At 43.7% G+C, this 22,637-nt stretch overlaps 1 protein-coding gene across 5 annotated transcripts in view; it reads left to right on the top strand.

The window, feature by feature from the left end:
* Nucleotides 1-22,637, top strand: part of RABEP1 (rabaptin, RAB GTPase binding effector protein 1) — a 100,024-nt gene that overhangs the window by 36,576 nt on the left and 40,811 nt on the right. For 4 of the 5 annotated variants that reach the window (XR_006211049.1, XM_042965998.1, XM_042965999.1 and 1 more), the window contains exon 2: nucleotides 4,331-4,459. The exons of the other annotated variant lie outside the window; for it this stretch is intronic. Coding sequence is in view for 3 of the 4 variants with exons in the window: in XM_042965998.1 (XP_042821932.1) it covers nucleotides 4,331-4,459 (129 nt within the window). In the remaining variant the exon portion in view is untranslated. The remainder of the gene's footprint in view (nucleotides 1-4,330; nucleotides 4,460-22,637) is intronic. 5 annotated transcript variants of the gene reach the window in all.

Genomic DNA, 22,637 nt, shown 5'->3' with positions numbered 1-22,637 from the left:
TGCCAGTTTGTTCTTTGAGTTAATACCTTTCCCAGATTCATGATGTCTTCGGGTAGTTTACACAAATGCCCACTAACCTTTACATAGGAAACAATTGGCTTTCTTATTTGAAACACATCATCTTAAAAGTGTTCTTTTATCTGAAGTATTTGGACGCCCAAGTGCTTTGAGAGTTGCAACAAAGAAAAAAGTAAGACAAAGTAAGGTTTTTCGTTCTGATTCACGGAAGGAGGGACAAGGAAGGTGGTCCGTGTACACTTCTTAGCCAGATGTTACTCTGTTTCAGAACTGGTTTATGTGAGTAAACGGCCAAGGGTAGAAGGATGCAGTTTTTTACTTAAAGTTGCTAAAGTCCGATGTTTTGGAGATTACATAAAATGAAGTGGGATTGTGTGAAGTGAAATGACGACTTTCTCTTGTACTGAAGAATTACGATTATTCAGTCATGTGGACGAAGTGATTCCACAGGCCACGTCCGTTTGCTCCAACACTGTGGAATGGTTGTTGACCGCAGCGCAGTTATCCGCGGGGAAGCCTAGATTCCCAGTTGGCCCCACCCGCTCCACGTTTCCTCCGTGGGGGGGGGGGGGGGTTGTTACTGAAATATTAGCCTAAACAAAGCACAGTTCCGTGGGTAGATGTAGTGTGGGAATAGTCATTTTTAGTAATTCCTGAAAGAAGTTGGACATGGTGAGTTTTTAGAGCAGCAAGAGAAGGCAGTTTGCTAGCTGGAAGGCCACTTCTGAAACCGAAACCAAGAGGTTTTGCCTTTTTAGGAAATTTGTCTATTGTAGCAAATTGTCCTGGGAAAATAGAAATGTAGTTTTAAAACAATGATTATTTATTGTGTTAAAACATTTTAAGATCACTGAAGTAAATTATGTGCCCTTTTTTTGAGCAGAGAGATTGGGATGTAGCAGTCAGATGAAGTCATAATTCTGAAAATTAAAAAAAAAAGATGAGTCACTTCATTACCTTTTAGTTTAAATCAGTGTGATCAGTGTAATTTATAATTGTAATTACCCTTCGATTCAGAGAGGCAGCTCCTCTGAATGTAATTTGGCATATTCTTTCCAGTTTTTTTTCTGTGTATTTTTGCATAGCTCATGTTTTGTTGTATAATTTTGTATTTTCTTCTTATTTAGTATAATTTTTCTGGCTTGGTATTATTCCACGGGATGGACACTCCTACCATACTTAATAGTTTCATTTTACCCATTTATGCACAAATTAAGATTTCTGAGTTACAGAAAGTGTTTGGTCTTTTGTTTTACTGAAGTTACGTCTTTTTTTTCCTTGAAATAGGTGTTTCTTTGGATCTTGAACATGTTGTACTATTTGACTTAGACTGGTTTCTTCTCCTGTTGTTGTGTCTTATCAAATTTAATACAGTGTTAGAGGAACGTAAGAGTGTGGGACACAGCTCAGGACCTAAAAGTGTTTTTGGGTCGTTACATGTTCTTGCATTCATGTCAAGATCGGGGAAGGAGATATATCTAAGAGGTACTGACTCTTCTCTTCATTTATTTACCAGATTATTCTTTTTTTGTTTTTCCTTTCTGTATGGTTGCTTATCTCAGACATTTTGAGTAATTGATAATGACAACTTTCCCCCTTTGGGTGTCAAGCGTTAAAAGTAGCCATTGCAGGAGATAGTTTTCCCCTTTTCCTTTTTTTTTTTTTTTTTTTTTTTTTTTTAAGATTTTATTTGTAGGTAGTGTCTACACTCATCGTGGGGCTTGAACTCACAGCCCCGAGATCAGGAGTCACACACTACCAACGGAGCCAATGGGCGCCCCCCTCTTCCTTATCACCCAAACGAGGTGACAGTGTGCAGAATGTGTCGAGTGGTTAAAGAAGGTCGATACGCTAATAGCTCTTGGCCGCTAAGTTACAGAAGGCTTAATATTGTTGAGGTCTGGCGTTTCTACTGAGCTTTGTTCATGACGCCATGAAGATTCATGGTCACAGGGACAGGCATGAGCTGGGCGTCTAAGCACGGGAACTGAGTCAGGATCAGGAGGTTGGAAGTGACTTCTGGTCTTTTGTGGCTGCACACGTGTCACTTGATCGCTCTGCCTGTTTTCTGTCTTTGTTGGAGAAGTATCTCTAGTTTAATAATTACAGCTAATGTTTATCAATTTCCTTCTAAATGCTGGGCTGAGTCCTTTTAACATGAGCTGTTAGCTAGTTACTGTAAACTTGCTGGTGACTGTGTTAGGAGAACTGTGTCATCTTTTGTGTGATGAGAGCTCATTTCCGTTTAATCTGTGGTCGGCTGCTCGGGCAAGAGGACGTGCCCACGTGCACCCTCCTGCTGTCTTGTGCAGGCCGAGCTGGTTCCCCAGGTACAGCAGCAGAGGTGGTCTTGTTTTAAGAGGAAGTTGTTCTGGCCTTTTTCTTTGTTGTAGAAGTGCCTTATGTTAGAAGTACTTGAGGTGGCTTTGAAGTGTTTTAATTAAAACAACAAATGCTAATAAGGCAGTGGGTGTGACCTCCAAGGGGTCACATCCCTGGACTTGAAACCGCCCCGAAGCCGGAGAGCGGCGGCCAGGCCCACGGCACGGACTGTGCCTGAACTTGGGGCCGGGGCAGGCCGGGAGTGGTGGAGACACACGAAGGTGGCTGCGTTTCAGTTTTTATCGGTTCACTGGCTTCAGTTCCTAGATGCAGTGTTGAAAGTTACGGCCATTTGTGTGCGTGTTCTGGTGGAAGGTAGGGGAGGGATCGGGCAGTTGTTAGGAAAAAGGAAGGACAGAGGACATTGCTTTTCCTTCTCTCTGGGTTCCCCAGCTCCCCAGCGCTCTTCCTGACCTCACACAGTCATCAGTAGCTCCAAGTAATACTACAGTCTTAAGTGGAGAACTTGTTTATTTAACAACTGGGATTTGGACAGTAAAAGTACCAAGAGAAGTAAACAGCACAGAGAACAAGTTTCCTTCATGATTTCAGAGAGTAAGTGCGAGATAACTGCGTTATTTCCCTCTCCAGTGGATGCTCCATCCCTCTGTTTCTCCAGAGGTCATCAGATCTTCTAATGACCAGATGTCATTCTTTGCTTTGACGTAAGGACCCTAGATACTTGCTCTTCGGAATGACTCCTTACGTGTAATCGCAAACAGTGGAACTCAGAGTAGCAGTCACTTCCCCTTTCAGACCTGGATTTCGTCCGTACTGTCAGATTTGTAGTGAGGCTGGTCTGAAGATGTGGAGGGAAGGAACATGGTTTTAGTTCATTCTTTATTATCAGAGGAGTCCTAGAGAACTTTGGGAACCACGTGGAAGAAATTTAATCAGCCCCAATCCGTTAGTCCCTCTAGGATTTATCTAAAATCATTGGTGCGTTTTTTTCCCCAGTGTTTTTCTGTGTTCTATGAAAGTAGCTCTCCATTACATTGAGTACTGGGTTGGGGGAAGGTAGGGCCTTCAGAGATCATTTCAGATCGCGGTTAACGTTGTGAGCAAACCATCATTATCTGGAGTGGTTTGTGCTGGAGAACTGGGGCTTCTGCTGGCCTTGGTGTTTGGGTAGTGGTGGCATTAGGACCAGTTGATGTCCCCCGGAGGGACTAGGGTGGTTGCTTTGTGGCTGGCTTGCTGTTGGGGCAGAGGAGGAGGTGGGGTTGTGCTTCTGGATTGCCCACCCGGTGCTTGAACCAGAAGACTGTCTGGGTTTGCTCAGGATGGGCATTTATTTGATCAGCCGCGGCCAGAAGATAAGCCCCCGAACTGAACGTGTGTCCCAGCCCCTGCCACACCACGGTCTGCTTTAATCTGGAAACTGGAGGAGCTCCCTGTAATTGAGAGTCATGCATGACGTCTGGTTCTGTATCCTTTCTCTGTGAAAGGGTTTTCGATTGTGATTTCAGTACAATGAAAGTGAATCATCCCGAAATTGGGAGAGCAGTTCAGGCTGCTGTGACTGTCCTAATCAGCCCGTTACATTTTGCTCAGAACGCTCAAGAGGAACCAGAGCCCGCAAGGTTGGCAGTGGGTTTATTCGTGGGGTAAATAGCCCAAGTAATCCAGTATTTAATAACTCCAGAAGTAGACTGACATTCTGTCGGTTATACCAAGGAACTTGAGAAGCTCTCTTTAGGGAAATTTGCCTTATGTGATTCTCCTTATATATGCTGTTGCACTTTATATGATTCATTTGTAGTGTGTTTTAAGTCTAGTAGAGGTGAAAATTAGAATTTTCTGGAACATATTGGGTCTTCAGAAGAAGTTTGACTGTTTCATTATAGAAATGTGAAGCTAGAATACTTATTCTTGTAATTTAATTTATAAATAAAAGTTATTACTTGTTAACTAGTATTTTTTTTTCCAGTTTCTCTTCAGCAACGGGTAGCAGAATTGGAAAAAATTAATGCAGAATTTTTACGTGCACAGCAGCAGCTTGAGCAAGAATTTAATCAAAAGAGAGCAAAATTTAAAGAGTTATATTTGGCTAAAGAGGGTAAGTTCCTAAGTCTCTGTCTAACCCCCCATGCTAAGACTGCCTTAAACTGTCGAGTTTCTTGGTGGTGCAGTGTTAATATTATCATTGAATAAGCCTTGATTTTATTTGTACTTACATTATACAATAAAAGTCCATTTAGAGGCTAGGGTTAAGAATGGAATTGATAAAACAAGTTGAAAAATGCGGCCTTCGGGTTTTTCCTTGTCTGTCCACCTTAGTGATGATGTTTAAGGCAGGCAGACTGCGCCATCCTGGGACACGGGGCTCCGGGTGCCCTGAGTACCTGAGCGGGAGCCCCAGGCAGAGCAGAGCAGGCTCGTGGGTGTTGCGGGAAGAGCCCTGCCACATCACGTCCTGACGCCTCCTGGAGTTTCTCCGACAGACGTTCGCTTGCGTACCAGGAAGGACAGTATCCGCCGTGAGGCACACGTCGTGCCCGGGTGACGGGTGTAAACGAGGAGCCAGAGTCACACGGATCTTTAACTCCTAGAACGTGAACTCGAGTGAGGACGGAGGGAGAGTGTACAAGGCAGATCCGTGGGAGCATATCGAGGGGGACTGGATCTGAAGGGTAAGGAGAGGGGTACACGTGGGGCACTGACCTGTGGTTTCCACAGCCGTCCAGCCTGGCGCTTCCCACAGCGTGATCGCGTTAACAGCATCAGCATCGCCGTCGCCTGGGAAACCTGTTACAAGTGTGAAGTTTGGGGTCCTCTCTCACACTTAACTGAATCGGCAACTCTGGTCTAAGGGTCCAGCAGCCAGTGCTGAAGGTGACTCAATACATGGCAGATTTTGGGAAGCAGCGTTCTGGTGTGGGCCAGTGGCTTTCAAACGGTCACGTGGATCGCAGTCACCTGGAGAGCTCGTTAGAACACAGCATGTTGGGGTGGGGCCTGAGAATTTGCGTTTCTGACAAGCTTGCGGGTGACCCCGGTACTGCCGCCAAGGACCACAGTTTGGGAACCGCTGCTCTGGGCTGGTGATCGTCCTGTTTTTAAGTGTATTCACTCCACGAAATAGTTCTTTATGTACACCCCTCACACCGTTTTTTTAAGTTGACGTTTCAAGTTTTTTATTCAGGAATTTAAAAGGTGTTGATTCTGTCATATTGTCAGCACTAAGAATTTAAGTGAAAACTTCATGGTCTTAAACGTATCAGTGGAATCAGTCATAGTGATTTAATATCTGTCACCATTCATTAAAAAAAAAAAAAACAACTTTGAATAAGCTCTTTAGCAGAAATGTTATATTTTTTTCCATCCTGGTATTAGGTTTTCATGTTTACATCTCCCTCAGAATTTTATTCTAAAAAGTCGTGTGTTTGGTGGTGGTGGTGGTGGTGGTGGTGGTGGTTGTTATTTATTTATTTTTTTGGAACACCAACTCGAGTATGCATCGGAATTCTACTTGCAAGGTTTGTTAAAACATAGATTGCTGGTCTCCACCCCCAGAGCTTCTGATCCGTTGGGTTTGCGAGATCCTAGAATTCACACTTCTGGTACGTTTCCAGGTGATGCTGATGCTGTTGGTGCAGGGACCACACTTTGAGAACCGCTGGTAATATTTGGTGCTTGAAAGCCATTTAAAGAACATTTGGTCAGACTTCACTGTAAGAAAAATACACACGTAGGGCACCTGGCTGGCTCAGTCGGTTAGGCGACCGACTTTGGCTCAGGTCGTGATCTCATTTTGTGAGTTTGAGCCCCGCGTCGGGCTCTCTGCTGAGAGCTCGGAGCCTGAAGCCTGCTTCGGATTCTGTGTCTCCCTCTCTCTGCTCCTCCCCTGCTCATGCTCTGTGTCCCTCTGTCTCTCAATAATAAATAAACATAAAAAAAAAAAAGAAAAATGTGCATGTAAATATCTTCTGTACTGAGTCATCATTACAGTTATTCATAAGTGTGCAGCTGCTCCATAAATATTTTACACATTTAAAAAGTAAAGTGTAAAAAGCACTGGAGATGCAGGTCTTTACTTTAAGAAGACGATTATTTAGAGAGTATGTGAAAGTGGGGGAGAGGGGCAGAGGGGAGGAGGCAGAGAGAGTCTTAAGCAGGCTCCGCGCTTAGTGCAGAGCCCGACGTGGGGCTCGATCCCACAACCCTGGGGCCATGACCTGAACTGATATCAAGAGCCGCACGCTTCACGAACTGAGCTACCCAGGCGCCCCTGGAAATGTAGGTCTTATGAGATGTAATTGGGTCTCCCTCCCAGTTAAGTCCTGTCCTCTGGGTGAATTATATTTACTTCTAGAAAAGGGTAAGTTTCATTTTTAAAAAAATATGTATGAGTGCTGAGAGCCCTTAGTCTCATAAATAAGTAGATGGAAATATAAATTTTATTTTACAGTGATGATTATTATATGTTACCTTATTTTGAGAGAGAGAGTGCAGGTGGTGGGGAGAGAGGGAGAGAGGGAGAGAGGGAGAGAGCCAGAATCCCAAGCAGGCGCCACGTTGTCAGCACGGAGCCCAGTGCAGGGATCGAACCCACAAACTGAGATCATGACCTGAGCTGAAATGGAGCGTCAGATGCTTAACCGACTGAGCCACCCAGGCACCCCTATTTTGCAGTGAATATTACTCCATTCTCTTAATTCTCTGAATTCTGTGTCAAGTCACATAGTGCTCAGCTTCAAAAATACCCTTGCTCTGTTGGCTGGCAACTCAGTTAGGCTTCCTTCCGTTTTGTTGAAAGCAGACTCTGCAGTCACCTAACCTGCCAGAAGATTTGTTGCCCAGTTATTAGTCATTCACTTCATTACTGACATTGATATTTTATTATTATTATTTTAATGTTTATTCCTTTTTGAGAGAGACACAACACAGGTGAGGGAGGGGCAGAGAGAGAGAGAGAGAGGGAGACACAGAATCCGAAGCAGGTTCCAGGCTCTGAGCTGTCAGCACAGAGCCCGACGCGGGGCCTGAACCCATGAACTGTGAGATTATGACCTGAGCTGAAGTTGGGCGCTTAACCCACTGAGCCACCCAGGTGCCCCCGTGATGTTGGTATTTTAAATTGTCCCTCTGGTTTGATACGACAGAGGAGTTTTTACACAACAGGGCAGTGACTCATAGAACATTCAGGAAACCCGTCTTTTGTTACATAGGAGAAAGGGTGTCTCGAAAAGGGAGGTGGACGGGAAGAATCTGTACTTCAATACCGCTGTGCTTTGGGGAAGAGTATTTATGCGAGGTGAGGATCTAGAAGTTGATTCCTTTAAGACATCATGTGTCTGTGAATCCTTGGAAAATCTTTGCGTATCTCCAGGCGTACATGTTCCCCACTTTGAAGATCACTGCCCTGGAGTGGTGTTATTCAGACTTTAGGTTTATATAACCCTTCGATGGATTAAAAAAAATTAAGCGGGCAGTGACCACCACTTTTAAAAAAAGGAATAAAATGGAAAATAGGAAAATAACAGTATATTATATTTGTAAGTTTCAGTTAAGTATAGTTGCATGAAATATTTTGTTTCAGTGACATATATGTGTTATGTATAAAGTGATATAAAATAAATTTTTAAAAAAGTTTTTATTTATTTTTGAAAGAGAGCACACACTAGTGAGGGAGGGCCAGAGAGAGGGACGGAGAGAGAATCCCAAGCAGGCTTCTTGCTGTCAGGCCACTCTGCACGGAGCCCAACGTGGGGTTCAATCCCATGAGAGATCATGACCTGAGCCCAAATCAAGAGTCAGGCGCTCAACTGGCTGAGCCCCCCCAGGCGCCCTGAAGTCTGTTCCTTGTTGTGAATTGTGGTCAGAGACGTTGGACAGCCAGCGTTGTGTAGGAGGCCTCACCGATCCAGCCCCGACTTGGAAAGGCTTGCTGACTACAGTGTGGGATGGGGCTCCGTTTTCTTGTGACTTGTAGGCGGGCCTCTCTCTGATTCTGTTCCTGCGTAGGCTCACGAGGAGTTAGGAAGGCTGGTGTTCTGTCTGGGCCTGGTGGCACTCTGCACGTCACTGTGGAGCTTGGGACGCCTGAGATAGGGTTCGCGTCTTCAAGAAAGTATAGTCTACTGGGGTAGATGATACATTTTGCGCAGCGTCATTGTTTGAGTATATGTTGTGTGTCTTGAGAAAAGTTACGTCTGGGTCTTCAGTGTGTTTCTCTTTGTTAACGCTCCCTCCTCAAACTTGTTCTAACCTTGAGTTGACGAGGCACCGCTTTCAACCCTGTGCAGCGGTGTGTCCTCGTCAAGGTGACGCGTGGCGCCTTCCGTGTGTGGTACGACGTCCCGGCATTGCTTCCTCTGGTGAGCAGTTAGAGCTCGCTGCCGGGCTGGCTGGCCGCCCCTCGTTCCGCGGCCCCGCAGGCGGACCCTCCTTTTTCCTTCAGTCTCTGCTTATTCAGTCAATTCAGCTTAATCTTGCCCCGCGTTTGCTTGTTTTATTTCCTGTTTTTCTCTGTCCCCAGATAAAGCCGTTAGGGTTTTCCTTTCCTTTCTTATTTTTTCTTTTCAGTTATAAAGTGGCCTTTTCTGTAAAATTCCGAAGACATGAAAATGACCAAGAACCTCTCATTCCTGAACTACGTGATCAGTTACCGTTTTTAAATCCGCTCTGGACAGCTTGTCATGTGGATTCCATCAGAAAACGTAGTTGCTGCGTTAACATCGCTTTAACTACATCTCCACCTGATACATAAGCTGTGTGGGGGCGTCCCTCTGTGCTGTCTGGAGTCCTCTGTGAGCTCGGCGGGCCACAGAGAACGGGTGACTTTCTACAGAATTTCAAAAGGAATAATGTGACCTTTCTGAGAGTTTTTGGTGTCATTTCTAAGGAAAACGCATAGTGTGTAAAACGTAAACGTTGATTCAGTTTCTGTCTTGGCGGTTTGCCTATTTCATAATCAGAATCGAATTCAGGCAGTTCTGTGGCGCCGGCTGTGACACGCAAAGCCAGTCTTAACGATTCTCGCAGGCGGTGGCGGCGTGAGCCGTGGGTTCGACGTGTTCAGCAGCCTGTCTGTTTTCTCTTTCAGCAAACCAGGCACTGTAACTCTGGAAGTCCGAGCCTCCGTGTTTGACAGATAGGAACGGCTTCTGCCCTGGTGTTGCAGTGGCCGTGCCGTCCTGTTTGGAGAACAGCTGGGCAGGGGTCCGGACGGCAGTGAGGAATGCGAATGAGAGAGGTTGTTACCTTTGCGCTCCTGCCTGCCTGCTCCTGCTTAGCGCCCGCTCTTGGCCCAGCCGACTTCAACTGCGAATGTCGTAGATATTTCTGAAAGCTTTGTTGCTTGTCTGTTGTTGAACTTGAAGAAAATGTATTTAGCTTTCAAAAAAAGTATTCGATTTAGCTTTCTTCTTTAGCCAGCCTCAGTACAAAGCTTGGCACCACAGCAGAGTTTGTGTTTCGAAAATCCTCGGTCTTGGGCAGTAAGGTGGAGCCTGTTACGTGAAGCAGCACGCCAAAGGCCATAGCGTTCTGGATTTGAAGGAAAATTGTAGGAATAGAGCCCGCGTTAACCACCAGGAGACCATGAAATTTTCTAGCATGTTCAGAACGATTGAGTATGTGGTGATCATTTATATAAAGCTTTGATGCTAATTAGCCAGAGATTCTTTCAGTAGTTGAAAGCTAGGTTAAGGCAGATCTTTGTCATAAGCTTGATTCTAGATGTGGAAATAAAACTAGAGTGTCTTAAAGAAAATTAAAAGCCATTAGGAATCTTGGAAACAACACACAACTTGAAACAAGGTAAATAGATGGTTTAAATTGTAGGTAAGGCACAGAGATTTTAGTTCAGTAAATTAGGAAACAGTATTTGGCAGTTCTCCCTCTCAGTGAGACAGAGGCCGGAGCATCGAAGAGCAGTTGACATAGAGGATAAAGTGAGCCTCTAACACATTTCTGAAAAGAGTTGAAGCGGAAGAGATGGAGGGTAGAATATTTGAGGAGATAATAATAGAGTTTTCAGGGATTAATTTGAAAAAGTAAGTCCTCAACATAAATACTGAGTACCAAGTAGGCAAAAAATTATAAATTCATATTTTGACATATCTTAAACTATCTACATGCAAATGAAAAGAAAATATTGAAAGCTGACAGAAGAAATAGTTGTGTTGTTGGGAGATACCACATAAGCAAAATAGATGCCAGGGGACAATGAAATAAGATCCTTAAAGTGCAGAGAAAAGTCATTTTCAACCTAAAATTTCAACCTAAAATGTAGCTAAATTATTCAAGAATGAGAGCGATACAGGTATTTCAGGCATATAAGAACTAAGAGCATTTATCACCCACACAAATCACCAGAAGAGCGAGTAAAGAGAACATTTGCAAACACAAGAGTAAACGGAGCAGGCAGGACGGAAGACACGATCCCGATAGAGAAACTGAGAAGTCCGGCTGTAAAAAAAACCCAAAAACCAAAAAAAACTTCGTAGCTCATGTTATGCTTTAAAGGAAGAAAGTAGAAAAAAAAAATGAGACAATAACAGGGTTGGGGCTTGAGGCAAGAGGTGTTGGAGGGATATAGAAGACGGTCTCATAATGAAAGCAGCGGTCTACCTAGAGAAGACAACAGTCATGAAGTCGTGTGCACCTAACAAAATCGCCAGGCCTTGTCATGTAAACAGAAGGTGATGGAGTTCAAAGAAGAAACTGATGAGTGCACACGGAGGGTATGCTTAGCATTGTAGCGATTGCTGGCTCCAGCAGCAGCAGGTAGAGAGATCGTAGCTTTGGGGGCGCCTGGGGGCCCAGTTGGTTAAACATCTGACTCTTGGTTTGGCTCAGGATCTTAGGGTCGGTGGGTCTGAGCCCTGCATCGGGCTCCGTGCTGACAGCACAGAACCTGTTTGGGATTCTCTCTGTGCCCCTCCCCCTGCTCGCATGCATGTGCTCTCTTACAATAAATAAACTTTCAAAAAAAATTAAAAAATATAATAGCTTTGAGCAACAGAATGTTTTTTTAATGTTTATTTATTTTTGAGAGAGAGACAGAGCGTGAGGGGGGAACAGAGAGAGAGAGAGAGAGAGAGAGAGAGAGAGAGAATCTGAAGCAGGCTCCAGGCTCTGAGCTATCAGCACAGAGCCCAACGCGGGGCTTGAACTCTCAAAGCTCGTGACCCGAGCCGAAGTCGGACACTTAACCGACTGAGCCACCCAGGCGCCCCTGAGCAACAGAATTTTAAAAGACTTGACCTAGGAATTCTGTACCTAAGGAACCAAAAAAGTTCATTTTTTTAATATTAATAAGAAACACTTAAAAAATTATCTACATGCATATATCTCAGAGATTCAACATATTAAAAAAATCGGGCGCCTGGGTGGTTCGGTCGGTTGAGCGTCCGACTTTGGCTCAGGTCGTGATCTCGTGGTCCATGGGATCGAGCCCCGCGTCGGGCTCTGTGCTGACAGCTCGGAGCCTGGAGCCTGCTTCCGATTCTGTGTCTCCCTCTCTCTCTGCCCCTTCCCCGCTCGTGCTCTGTCTCTCTGTGTCTCAAAAATAAATAAAACATTAAAAAAAAATCAAAAAAAAAATCAAGCTACTTCGTTTTCTTACCGAACACTGTTGGAAAGATTTTAAATAACCATGTAAATGTTATTTAAAAGTTTGGAAACTAAGAATTCAGTGCGTTCCTGTTCTTGAGTTAAAGAATATCACAATGGAGATCGCAAAATCCGAGAATACGGTAAAGATACTTGGGAAGCAGCTAAAACAAGACTTGGAGAATAAGCTTTTAATTTTAAAAGCATCTATTAAAATTATATTATTAAAAGACATGAGGGGGCACCTGGGTGGCTCAGTTGGTTGAGTGTCCAGCTGTTGTTTCAACTCAGGTCGTGATCTGACAGTTGTGTCAGATCTCTACACGTGAGCCTGCTTGGAATTCATTCATTCATTCATTCATTCATTCATTCATTCATTCTCTCTCGCTCTCTTCCTCCCCCTCCCACACTCAACGTGAGTGCTCTGTTTCTCTCTGTCTCAAAATACACTTAAAAAAATTAAAAAGGTGAGAAGTTGAGAATAAATTATCCATGTGTTCAACTCCAGAAGCTAGAAAAAGAGTAAACACAAAGAAGAAAAAAATAGTAATAGCAATTAATTAAATGGAAAGCAAAGTTAACAGTTAAGCTCAATAAAATCAAAAGCACATTTTTTGGAAAAAACTAAGAAAATGAGACAATTATTGATACAGTACTGTGTATGTGTCTGTGCCAGAAATTTTGGATGTTTAGTTGAAATGAATAATATCCTAGGAAATATGAATTCCCCAAATTACTTCAACTAGAAAACCTGAATAAACCATAACCATAAGAGAAACAGTTAATAAAGGGCGTCTGGGTGGCTCAGTTGGATAAGTGTGTGACATTGGCTCAGGTCATGATCTCACAGTTTGTGAGTTCGAGCCCCACCTCGGGATCTCGTGCTGACATCTTGGAGCCTGGAGCCTGCTTCGGATTCTGTGTCTTCCTCTCTCTCTCTGCCCCTCCCCCACAAGTGCTCTGTCTCTCTGGAAAGTAAACAAACATTAAAAAAACAATAAGCAATTCTTATATATAAAAGATGCCACAGACATAGACAAATCTTGTTAAATTTACAAGGAAAATTTATTCCTTTTATTTGCTGTGTCAGAAAGAAAAAGCCATCCATTTCATTTTGTGGGATTAGTATAACTTTAATACCTAAACAAGAAACACTAATACTAGAATATAGATAAACCAGTCTCGTTTATGACCGTAGAGTTTAAAATCCTAAATAACGTTGACTTCAGTAGAATATTTAGAAATACTGCACTGTGACGTTGCGTAGCAGCAATACAAGGATAGATTGACATTAGAACATGTGTTGGTGCAACTTATTACATTAACAAATTAAGAAAAACCAAAAGGACATTCAGTAAATTTAGCATGCTTTAGTAATGAGTTCACACTAGTTCCTAGCAAACTGGGATGGTGGGGGCCTGCCTTAGCCTATGAAAAAGTTTTTCTTAGAAACCAGTAGCATATATCATACTTAATAGTGAAATGAGATAAGCCTATTGTCAATCCTTCATTTTTATACTAGAGGTCCTTCTCGCCAACGCAATAAAATGAAAACAAATGAGTTACAAAATTTTGAAAGTTAAGGATAGTTTTGTCTCCCTGTGGAGTCCATGGTTATTGACATAGAGGAACCAAGAGAATCCACACTGTCAGACCTGTTAGTTACAACACCGTCGGGATGAAGATCAGTATAGAATAATCAGGGATGTTTCTCTTTACCAGTAACTAGGAAAGCAGTAGAAGAAAAATCCTGAAGAAAATAAAAGGCAGACAACAAAATCAGAATGTTCAGCCCCTTGGGGATGTGTCTAGCCAACGTTGTGTAAAAGCTTTATAGAGGAGACTTAGGAAACAGTGTGGAAGTCCGTGAAAGAAAGCCTGAGTAAATGGAATGTAATACTGTGTCCGTGGGTGGAGAGACTCCGTGTTGTAAAGAAGCAAACTCCCCGTCTGTACATTCAGAGCAATTCCAGCCAAGGTCTCTGTTTTTTCCCTTACGGATCTTCTAAACTGTCTTCAATTGTGCAAGGAAGGATAGGGCCAAGAGGATGGTGCCCTACTGTACTGAACCCGCCCCCGCCGATTTGTAGGAAATACGATGAACCGAGGAGCGTAGTTCAACTACGTCGTAGGTATGCAGTTAGTGGTACCCAGACTGTGAGAGGCTCCGAGGCCCACCTGGTTTACTCTGTAAATAATTGCAAGGAAGAGAGAGATGCAAGGGCAACCCATCAATCAGAAGAGACTTAAAATGCACATTAACTAACCAGCGTATGGACCTCATTTGGATTTTGACTCAAAGGCCTGAACTACTGAAAAAAACTTTGTAGACAACCGGACTTTCAACACTGATTGGATGTTTATTTGGGCATCGTCAAATTTTTTTCAGCTGTGAAGATGATCCTTACAAAGTGAAATTAGCCAGCCAAAGACAAATGATGTGTGATTCCACTTACATGAGGTATCTAGAATAGTTAAGCTTCCAGAAACAAAGTAGAATGTGATTGCCAAGGGCTTGGAGGAGGGGGAGTTTTTCATGGGTGTGCTTGCTGTTGTTTAAGGTGAAGAGTTGTGGAGATTCGTTGTACGGCAGTGTGAATAACTTTTAACACCACTGAAGTATACACTTTGAAGTGGTTAAGGTGGTAAATTTATGGTTTTCAATTTTTGTTAGTGTTTATTTTTGAGAGAGGGCACGAGCGGGCACATGTGTGAGCTGGGGCAAGGCAGAGAGAGAGGGAGACAGAGGATCCGAAGCAGGCTCCGTGCTGTCAACGCAAGAGCCTGACGTGGGGCTCGAGCTCATGAACCACGAGATGATGGCATGAGCCGAAATCAAGAGTCCGACACTTAACCGGCTGAGCCCCCCAGGTGCCCTGATGCCACGTGTGTGTGTGTTTTCAAAGGTCCTTTTAGCGGTACGTGCTCAAGTATTTATGCTAAATGATAAGTTTGAGAGCTCCACTTCTCTGTTAACACGAACCGCAGACCCTTTCCCCAGCAAAACTGGTGAAAATTATTGTTTATAAAAAACAACCCTTTAAAGTGTGTGGAGGTGGAGGGGTGCCAGGCTGGCTCAACCAGAAGAGCACACAACTCTTAGATCTCGGGGTCGCGAGTGTGAGCCCCACGTGGGGTGTGGAGATTACTTAAGTAAAACTTTTTAAAAGTTTCCAGAAGTGGTTCTACAGCAAAAGAAACATTTCTTCAAGAAAATCCACTGAGTCTTGGTGGAAAGAGTCTGTGGCATTCGAGCCACTGCTTTCCCTCCCCGCCCAGGCTGGTATCACGGAAACTGCACCCCAGGTACGTGATGCTGAGAACACAGGTCTCGCTCTCCCCCCGGCTCACAGTTGAGGACTGGAACCCCCCTCCCCGTCCCACCCAGCTACCTGTTGTAGAGGCGAGGATGCAGGGGAGTGTGGCTGAGAGCTCGCCCGGCCTCCGCTCTAGGGTAGAAGCCCCTCCTTGGCTGTGGGGGGCTGGGCGGAGGTTCCATGATGGGAGACAGGGGCGACCACTGGATCCCCGCCGCCCCGTGTCCTAAAGCGGGTTTGTCGCTTAGAACAGTTCCAGCAAGTAAGTGCAGTTTGGGGGATGCGGTCAGGTAAAGAGACGGTGGCAGGGGAGCCCTGCAAAGACCACGGTCATTCCAGAGTGATTCCGCACGGGCCCAAGGCCTACCTCCAGAGGAGGAACGGTGGCGGCTTCACACTGTGCGAGTCAGGGAGGAGAGCCCAGCTTTTACTAAAATCCGGTCAGCTACCGAGTGGCGGATGAAAAGAAGCTGGTGAGAGAGTGGGTTAGAGTTGCTGCAGTATATTGTCCAAAAATCAAAAAAAGTCACTTTCAATGACAAAAAAATTGGGACATAAGAAACTGGCAGGTGTGATCTGTGCAGAGGAAAACACGCAGTGGCTGTCGCGTGACCAGGTACAGATTCGATGAAGACTTCAGGGTAGTCACACGCGTGTTTAAAGAGAACAGTGCTTAGTGAAGTGTGAAGTGTGTGACAGTGTTTAATGCCAGTAAAGAAATGGTAACAACCAAGTGGAAATTCTGAAGTTGAAAAGTATAGTAACTAAAAGAAATAAACAACTAAAAGAAAAACTTATGCAGGAGCTCAGCAGTAGATTCGAACTGGCAGAAAAAAAGAATGAATAAACTTGAAAATAGATCCCTGAAGATTATCCAGTTTGGAGAACAGAAAGAAAATAGAGAAGTGAACAGAGCCTAACAGAAACGTGGGACATCATTAAGTTTGCCAACAGATGTGTCACGGGAGGGCCAGAAGTAGAGATGAGAGGGAAAGAGAAATATTTGAAGAGAGAGAACGGCTGAAAAGTCCCCATTTTGATGACAAACGGTAGTCTCCATGCCTAAGGAGCTCCTGGAACTCAAAGTAGGATACAGGATACGTGCGAGGATATCCACACACAGCCACAGACACATCATAGTAAAGATGTCGAAACACGGAGAGCAGGAGAAAATCCTAAAAGGAGTCAGAGAAAGACAACTTGTCATCAACAGGAGCGCTTCAGTGACACAAACTGATGACTTCTCATCAGAAACAACGGAGGCCAGAAGGCAGTGGGATGACATTTTACATGCTCAAAGGAAAAAAAAAAAAAAACTTGACCAAGAATCCTATATCCAGCAAAAGTATCTTTCAAAGAAGATGGTGAAATACATTATCTCAGAGAGACAAAAACTGAGAGTATTTTTTTCTAGAAGACTGTTTTATGAGAAATACTTAAAGGAAAGCAAGTGATTCCAGACAGTAATTTGAATTTACGTGGGGAAAAAAAGTCCTTGGTAAGGATAATTGCGTAATCACAACAGAATGTAAGTATTACTTAATGGATTTTGGAAAGCAGTTATATAAGCCAATAAGTGTATTACTGTTTTATGGGCCCTGTAACATGGGAATGTAGTATGTTTGCCAATGTCAGCACAGAGGAATTGAGTGGAAGGAAAGCTACATCCGACCAAGGAAGTGACACCAGATGGTAATTCTAATCCTAAGGACCAAGTGAAGAAAGCCAAGCTGTCAATACACACGTGGTCTCCTTTCTTCTCATAACTTCTTTAAAAAGAAAATTATGTGAAGCAACAGTTACAGCAACGTATCATTGTGTTTGTAGCGTATCTAGACGACAGCATATTAATAACCGCATAGATATGGGATAAGAGAGCCATCGAGGAGTAACATTTCTATATTTCTTCGGTATTAAAGTTGTGTAAGTTTGACGTCGGAAAAGAAGTAAAGCTATATTCTGCTGTCAGATGATTTTTAAATAGAAAATTGAAGGGAATCCACTGAAAAACGATTTGAACTATCGTATGAGGTAAAACAGTGTTGTAGGATACAAAAGAAAACAAAAACCAGTCGTATTTCTTTTTCCTAAGTATTTAAATTCCAGTTAGTTAACATACAGTATAACATTAGTTTCAGATACACAGTATCGTGTACGACAGTTCCGTGCATCACCCAGTGCTCATCACAAGCGCGCCCCTTAATCCCCATCACCTGTTTCACTCAAACCCGCCCCCCCCCCCCCCCCCCCCCCCGGGATCATCAGTTCTCTATAGTTGAGTCTCTTTCTTTGTTTGCCTTTTTTACCCCCTTTGCTCTTTTGTTTCTTAAATTCCACTTATAAGTGAGATAACGTATTTGTCTTTCTCTGACTTATTTCACTTAGCGTGATACTCTCTAGCTCCATGCTGTCTTTGCAAATGAAATGGCAAGATTTCATTCTTTTTATGCCTGAGTAATATTCCTGTGTGTGTGTGTGTGTGTGTGTGTGTGTGTACACACAGCACGTCTTCTTTACCCAGTAATCAGTCGATGGACACATGGGCTGTTCCCATTACCTGGCTACTGTGGGTGCTGCTGCTCTAGACATCAGTGTGCATGTATCCCTTGGAATTAGTATTTTTGTATTATTTGGGTAAATACCTGGTAGTGCAATTGCTGGATTGTAGTTCTATTTTCTTTTTAAAAATCTGTAATGTTTTTTATCTATTTTTTTGAGAGAACATGAACGGGGAGGGGCAGAGAGATACACAGAATGCGAACCAGGCTCCAGGCTCTGAGCTGTCAGCACAGAGCCCAACGTGGGGCTCGAACCCACGAGCCGCAAGATCATGACCTGAGGCAACCTCAGACACTTAACCAACTGAGACACCCAGGCGTCCCAGGGTAGTTCTATTTTTAATTTTTCCCGAGTGGCTGTGCCAGTTTGCATTCCCACCAACAGTGCAAGAGGGTTCCTTTTCTCCACGTCCTTGCCAATACCTGTTGTTGTGTTTTTTATTTTGGCCGTTCTGACAGGTGTGAAGTGATACGTCTCATTGTAGTTTTGTTTTAGATTTCCCCGATGATCAGTGATGTTGAGCATCTTTTCATAGGTCTATTGGCCATCTGGATGTCTTTGGAAAAATGTCTAGTCCTGTCTTCTGCCGATTTAAAAAAAAATTGTTTTTTACGTTTATTTTTGAGAGACAGGGAGAGACAGAGCACAAGTGGGGGAAGGGCAGAGAGAGAAGGAGATCCAGAATCTGAAGCAGGCTCCAGGCTCTGAGCTGTCAGCATGAGATCCCGACGTGGGGCTCGAACTCACAAACTGTGAGATCATGACCTGAGCCGAAGTTCTATGTTTAACCAACTGATCCACCCAGGTGCCCCTCTTCTGCCCATTTTTTAATTGGATGATTTGTGTTTTGGGTGTTGAATTTTATAAGTTCTTCATGTATTCTGGATACTAACCCTTTATCAGATATGTCATTTGCAAATATCTTCTCCCATTCTGTTGGTTGTCTTTTAAATTTTATAGATCCTTGTCTCTGTGCAAAAGCTTTATTTCATTTTAATTTATTTTATTTTTTTCATTTCCATTTGGTTCTTTAATTAAAAAAATTTTTTTTTTTAATTTACATCCAAGTTAGCATCTAGTGCAACAGTGATTTCAGGGGTAGATTCCCTAATGTCCCTCTCCCATTTAGCCCATCCCTCCTCCCACAACCCCTCCAGTAACCCTCTGTTTGTGCTTCATATTTAAGAGTCTCTTATGTTTTGTCCCCCACCCTGTTTTTTACACTATTTTTTTCTGTGCAGAAGCCTTTTATCTTGATGAAGTCTCAGTAGTTTATTTTTGTTTTCTTTCTCTTACCTCAGGAAACATGTCTAGAAAGGAGTTGATATGGCCAACGTCAAAGAAATTACTGTCTGTGCTCTCCTCTAGTATTTTTATGGTTTCAGGTCTTACATTTAGGTCTTTGATCCATGTTGAATTCATTTTTGTGTGTAAGAAAGTGCGTGTAAGAAAGTGGTCCAGTTTCATTATTTTGCATGTCGCTGTTCAGTTTTCCCAACACTATTTGTTGAAGAGACATTTTCTTTTTCCTCTTGGATATTCTTTCTTGCTTTGTCAAAGAGTAATTGACCGGGGTTGAAACCAGTTATACCCTTGCAATGAAGAATCTGAAAATGGAAGTAAGGAAACAATTCCATTTACAGTAGCATCAAAATTAATGATATATTTTGGAAGAAAAATTTAACAAGTGTAAAGCTTGTACTTTGAAAACTTTAAAAATGGTGTTGAAAACATTTGAAATGATCTAAATAATTGAAAAATATCCTATGTTCATATGTCAGAAGACTTAATACTGGCAGTATTCTCCTGATTGACTTACACATTTAATGCAGTGTCTTCATCTTGGTTGCGTAGTTTGTAGAAGTGGACAAGATGATCCTAATATTTATATGAAAATGTTAGGGATCCAGAATAGCCAAGGCCTTCTTGGAAAACAAGCACAAAGTTGGAGGACTCACATACCCTGATCTCAGAACTTACTACAAAGCAACAGTAATCAAGACAGGTGGTGCTGGCATAATTCTAGTAGTTCCATGGGATGGAGTCGAGAATCCCGAAATAAGCCTCAGATATATATGAGATCAAGTGATTTTCTACAAGATGCCAAAACAATTCTACTGAGAAAGAACCATCTTTTCAATTAATTGCACTGAGACATCTGGATATCCACATGTAAAAGAATGATATTGGACTCTAACAAATTCACTTGGACTGTGTCAAGATATACTATAAAACTCTTAGAAGAAAACCTAGGGATAGGGGCGCCTGGGTGGCCCAGTTGATTAGGCATCTGGCTCTTGATTGCAGCTCAGGTCATGATCTCATGGTTCGTGGGATCGAGCCCCAAGTTGGGTTATGTGCTGACACTGCAGAACTTGCTTGAGATTCTCTCTCAGCCCCTCTCTTTGTCCCTCCCGTGCTTGTACTCTCTCTCTCTCTCAACATTTTTATTTTAAAAAAAATTTTTTTTAATGTTGATTTATTTTTGAGACAGAGACAGAGCATGAACAGGGGAGGGGCAGAGAGAGAGAGGGAGACACAGAATCTGAAATGGGCTCCAGGCTCTGAGCTGTCAGCACAGAGCCCGACGCGGGGCTCGAACTCACGGACCGTGAGATCATGACCTGAGCCGAAGTTGGACGCTTAACCGACTGAGCCACCCAGGCGCCCCTCTCAAACATTTTTAAAAAAGAAGAAAACATAAGGATAAATCTTTGCTACTTTGGAATTAGGCAGTAATATCTTAGATAGTACATTACGAGCAGAAGCAACCAATGAAGTAGATTGGACTTCATCAGAGTTCAAAAGCTTTCGTGCTTCCAGAGACACTGTCACAAAAATAAAAAGCCCACTGAGTGGGAGGAATTTTTGCAAATGGCATATCAGATAAGGGACTTTTATCTATATGTATCAGGAACCCTTATGACTCCATGATACAAAGACAATGAAAAATGGTCAACAGATCTGAATAGGCATTTTTCCAAAGAAGATACTCAAAATGGCCAGAAAGCACATGATAAGATGTTCGGTGGTGTTAGGTATCAGAGACACAAATCAAAATTATACTGAGATGCCCCTTGACACCCACTAGCAGCCCTTTATCACAAAGTCAGTCGATGACAGGTATTGAAGGGCACAGAGAAGTAAGCACCCTCGTGCACTCCTGGCAGGAGTGTTAAATGTCCAGGGGCTTGGAACATAGTCTTTCAGTGCTTCAAATGGTTAAACATAGAATTACTGTTTGACCCAGAATTTCACTCTTCGGTATATACACAAGAGAATGATAAAGCATGTGCTGTGTACATCTGCATATACATAGCCACGGCGGTATGATTCCTAATTGCCAGAAAGTGGGGAACAACCCAAATGTCAGCTGATGAATGAATATTTCATTTCTCCATGAAAATGCATCGAATACTGGCACTCATTGTAACATGAACTTTCAAAGCTTTGTGCTAAGAGTCCAGTCAAAGGATCACTCATCGTATGAGGACAGTTGTACGAAATGTCCAGGGTAGCACGTGATCGATCGGAATAGAAAGCAGGTGAGTGGTTCCCCGATACTGGTGGCCCCGGGGAGTCGGGGGGAGGGGGTGATCAAGAGCACTGGCTTTCTTTCTGGGAGGATCAAAATGTTCCGAAACTGGTTGTGGTGACGGTTGTGTGAGCTTGTGAACATAGTAAAGCAGTGAGCTGTCACTCCGCGTGTGTTATGGTGGCTGACATCTGAGACACCCCACCAAATGCTGCTGCTGATGTAGGGCAGCTGGAACTCTCACTCATTGCTGGCGGGCATACAAAATGGTGCAGTCGCTTCGGAAGGTACTTTGGCCGTTTTTTACGGAACCGAACATACTTTTTTTTTTTTTTTTTTTTTTTACCCCCTCCCCCCCGAACATACTTTTAACTAACGGGGTTCACCGGTTTTTCTCCTCGGTACATCCCCGAATGAAAACCCGGGTTCACGCGAGAACCCGCACGTCCATGTGTGCAGCAACCTGATTAATAATTGCCAGAACTTGGGAGCCGAGCAGGTAAACTGGTACGCCCAGGCGGTGGAATATTATTCGCCTACCCCGAAAAGACGATGGGTGTATGGTTCCGTGTGACATCCCGGACGAGGCAAAGAGTGGACACGGTGGTGGCCGCCAGGGTCAGGAGGGAAGGAGGAACGGACAGGCAGAGGGGGCGTCGAGGCAGCGGAACCGTCGTGTGCGCCCACAGGGCTGGATACAGCGTCCTGATGGAGACCGCGGGCTTTGATAACGGCGTGTCCCCGTGGGCTCTGCGGTTACAAGTCGGGCGCCCTGCTGCGGGTGAGGGGAGCTCGCGTGCGGAGGGGGGACTGGGAACTCTACTTTCTGCTCAGTTTTGCTGTGAACCTAACTTGCTCCAAAAAATAAAGTTTATTAGTTTCACAAAATGTCTGAGACTGGTCTCAAGACAGTGTGTTGTGTAATGGAAGTGGATGGAGGGACGAGATTGCCCGCGGGTTTATGAGTGTTGGAGCTGGGCGGCGGGTGCGTGAGGCTTGTGATAATAACTTACGTCTGGTAGGGGAAGTGTCCCCACTTCATTCAAAACTATTACAGTGGGGTTTTTTAACATTCATTCTTTTTTTTTTTTTTTTTTTTTTAACGTTTGTTTATTTTCGAGATAGAGCGCGAGCGGGGGGAGGGGCAGAGAGGGGGACACGGAATCCGAAGCGGGCTCCAGGCTCTCAGCTGTCAGCACAGAGCCCGACGCGGGGCTGGAACCCACAGACCACGAGATCGTGACCTGAGCTCAAGTTGAACACTT

Source organism: Panthera tigris, chromosome E1 (genome assembly GCF_018350195.1).
Source record: "Panthera tigris isolate Pti1 chromosome E1, P.tigris_Pti1_mat1.1, whole genome shotgun sequence".
Taxonomy (NCBI): domain Eukaryota; kingdom Metazoa; phylum Chordata; class Mammalia; order Carnivora; family Felidae; genus Panthera; species Panthera tigris.
Note: the sequence above shows the minus strand (reverse complement) of the source record. Positions and strands in the feature narration are given on the sequence as shown.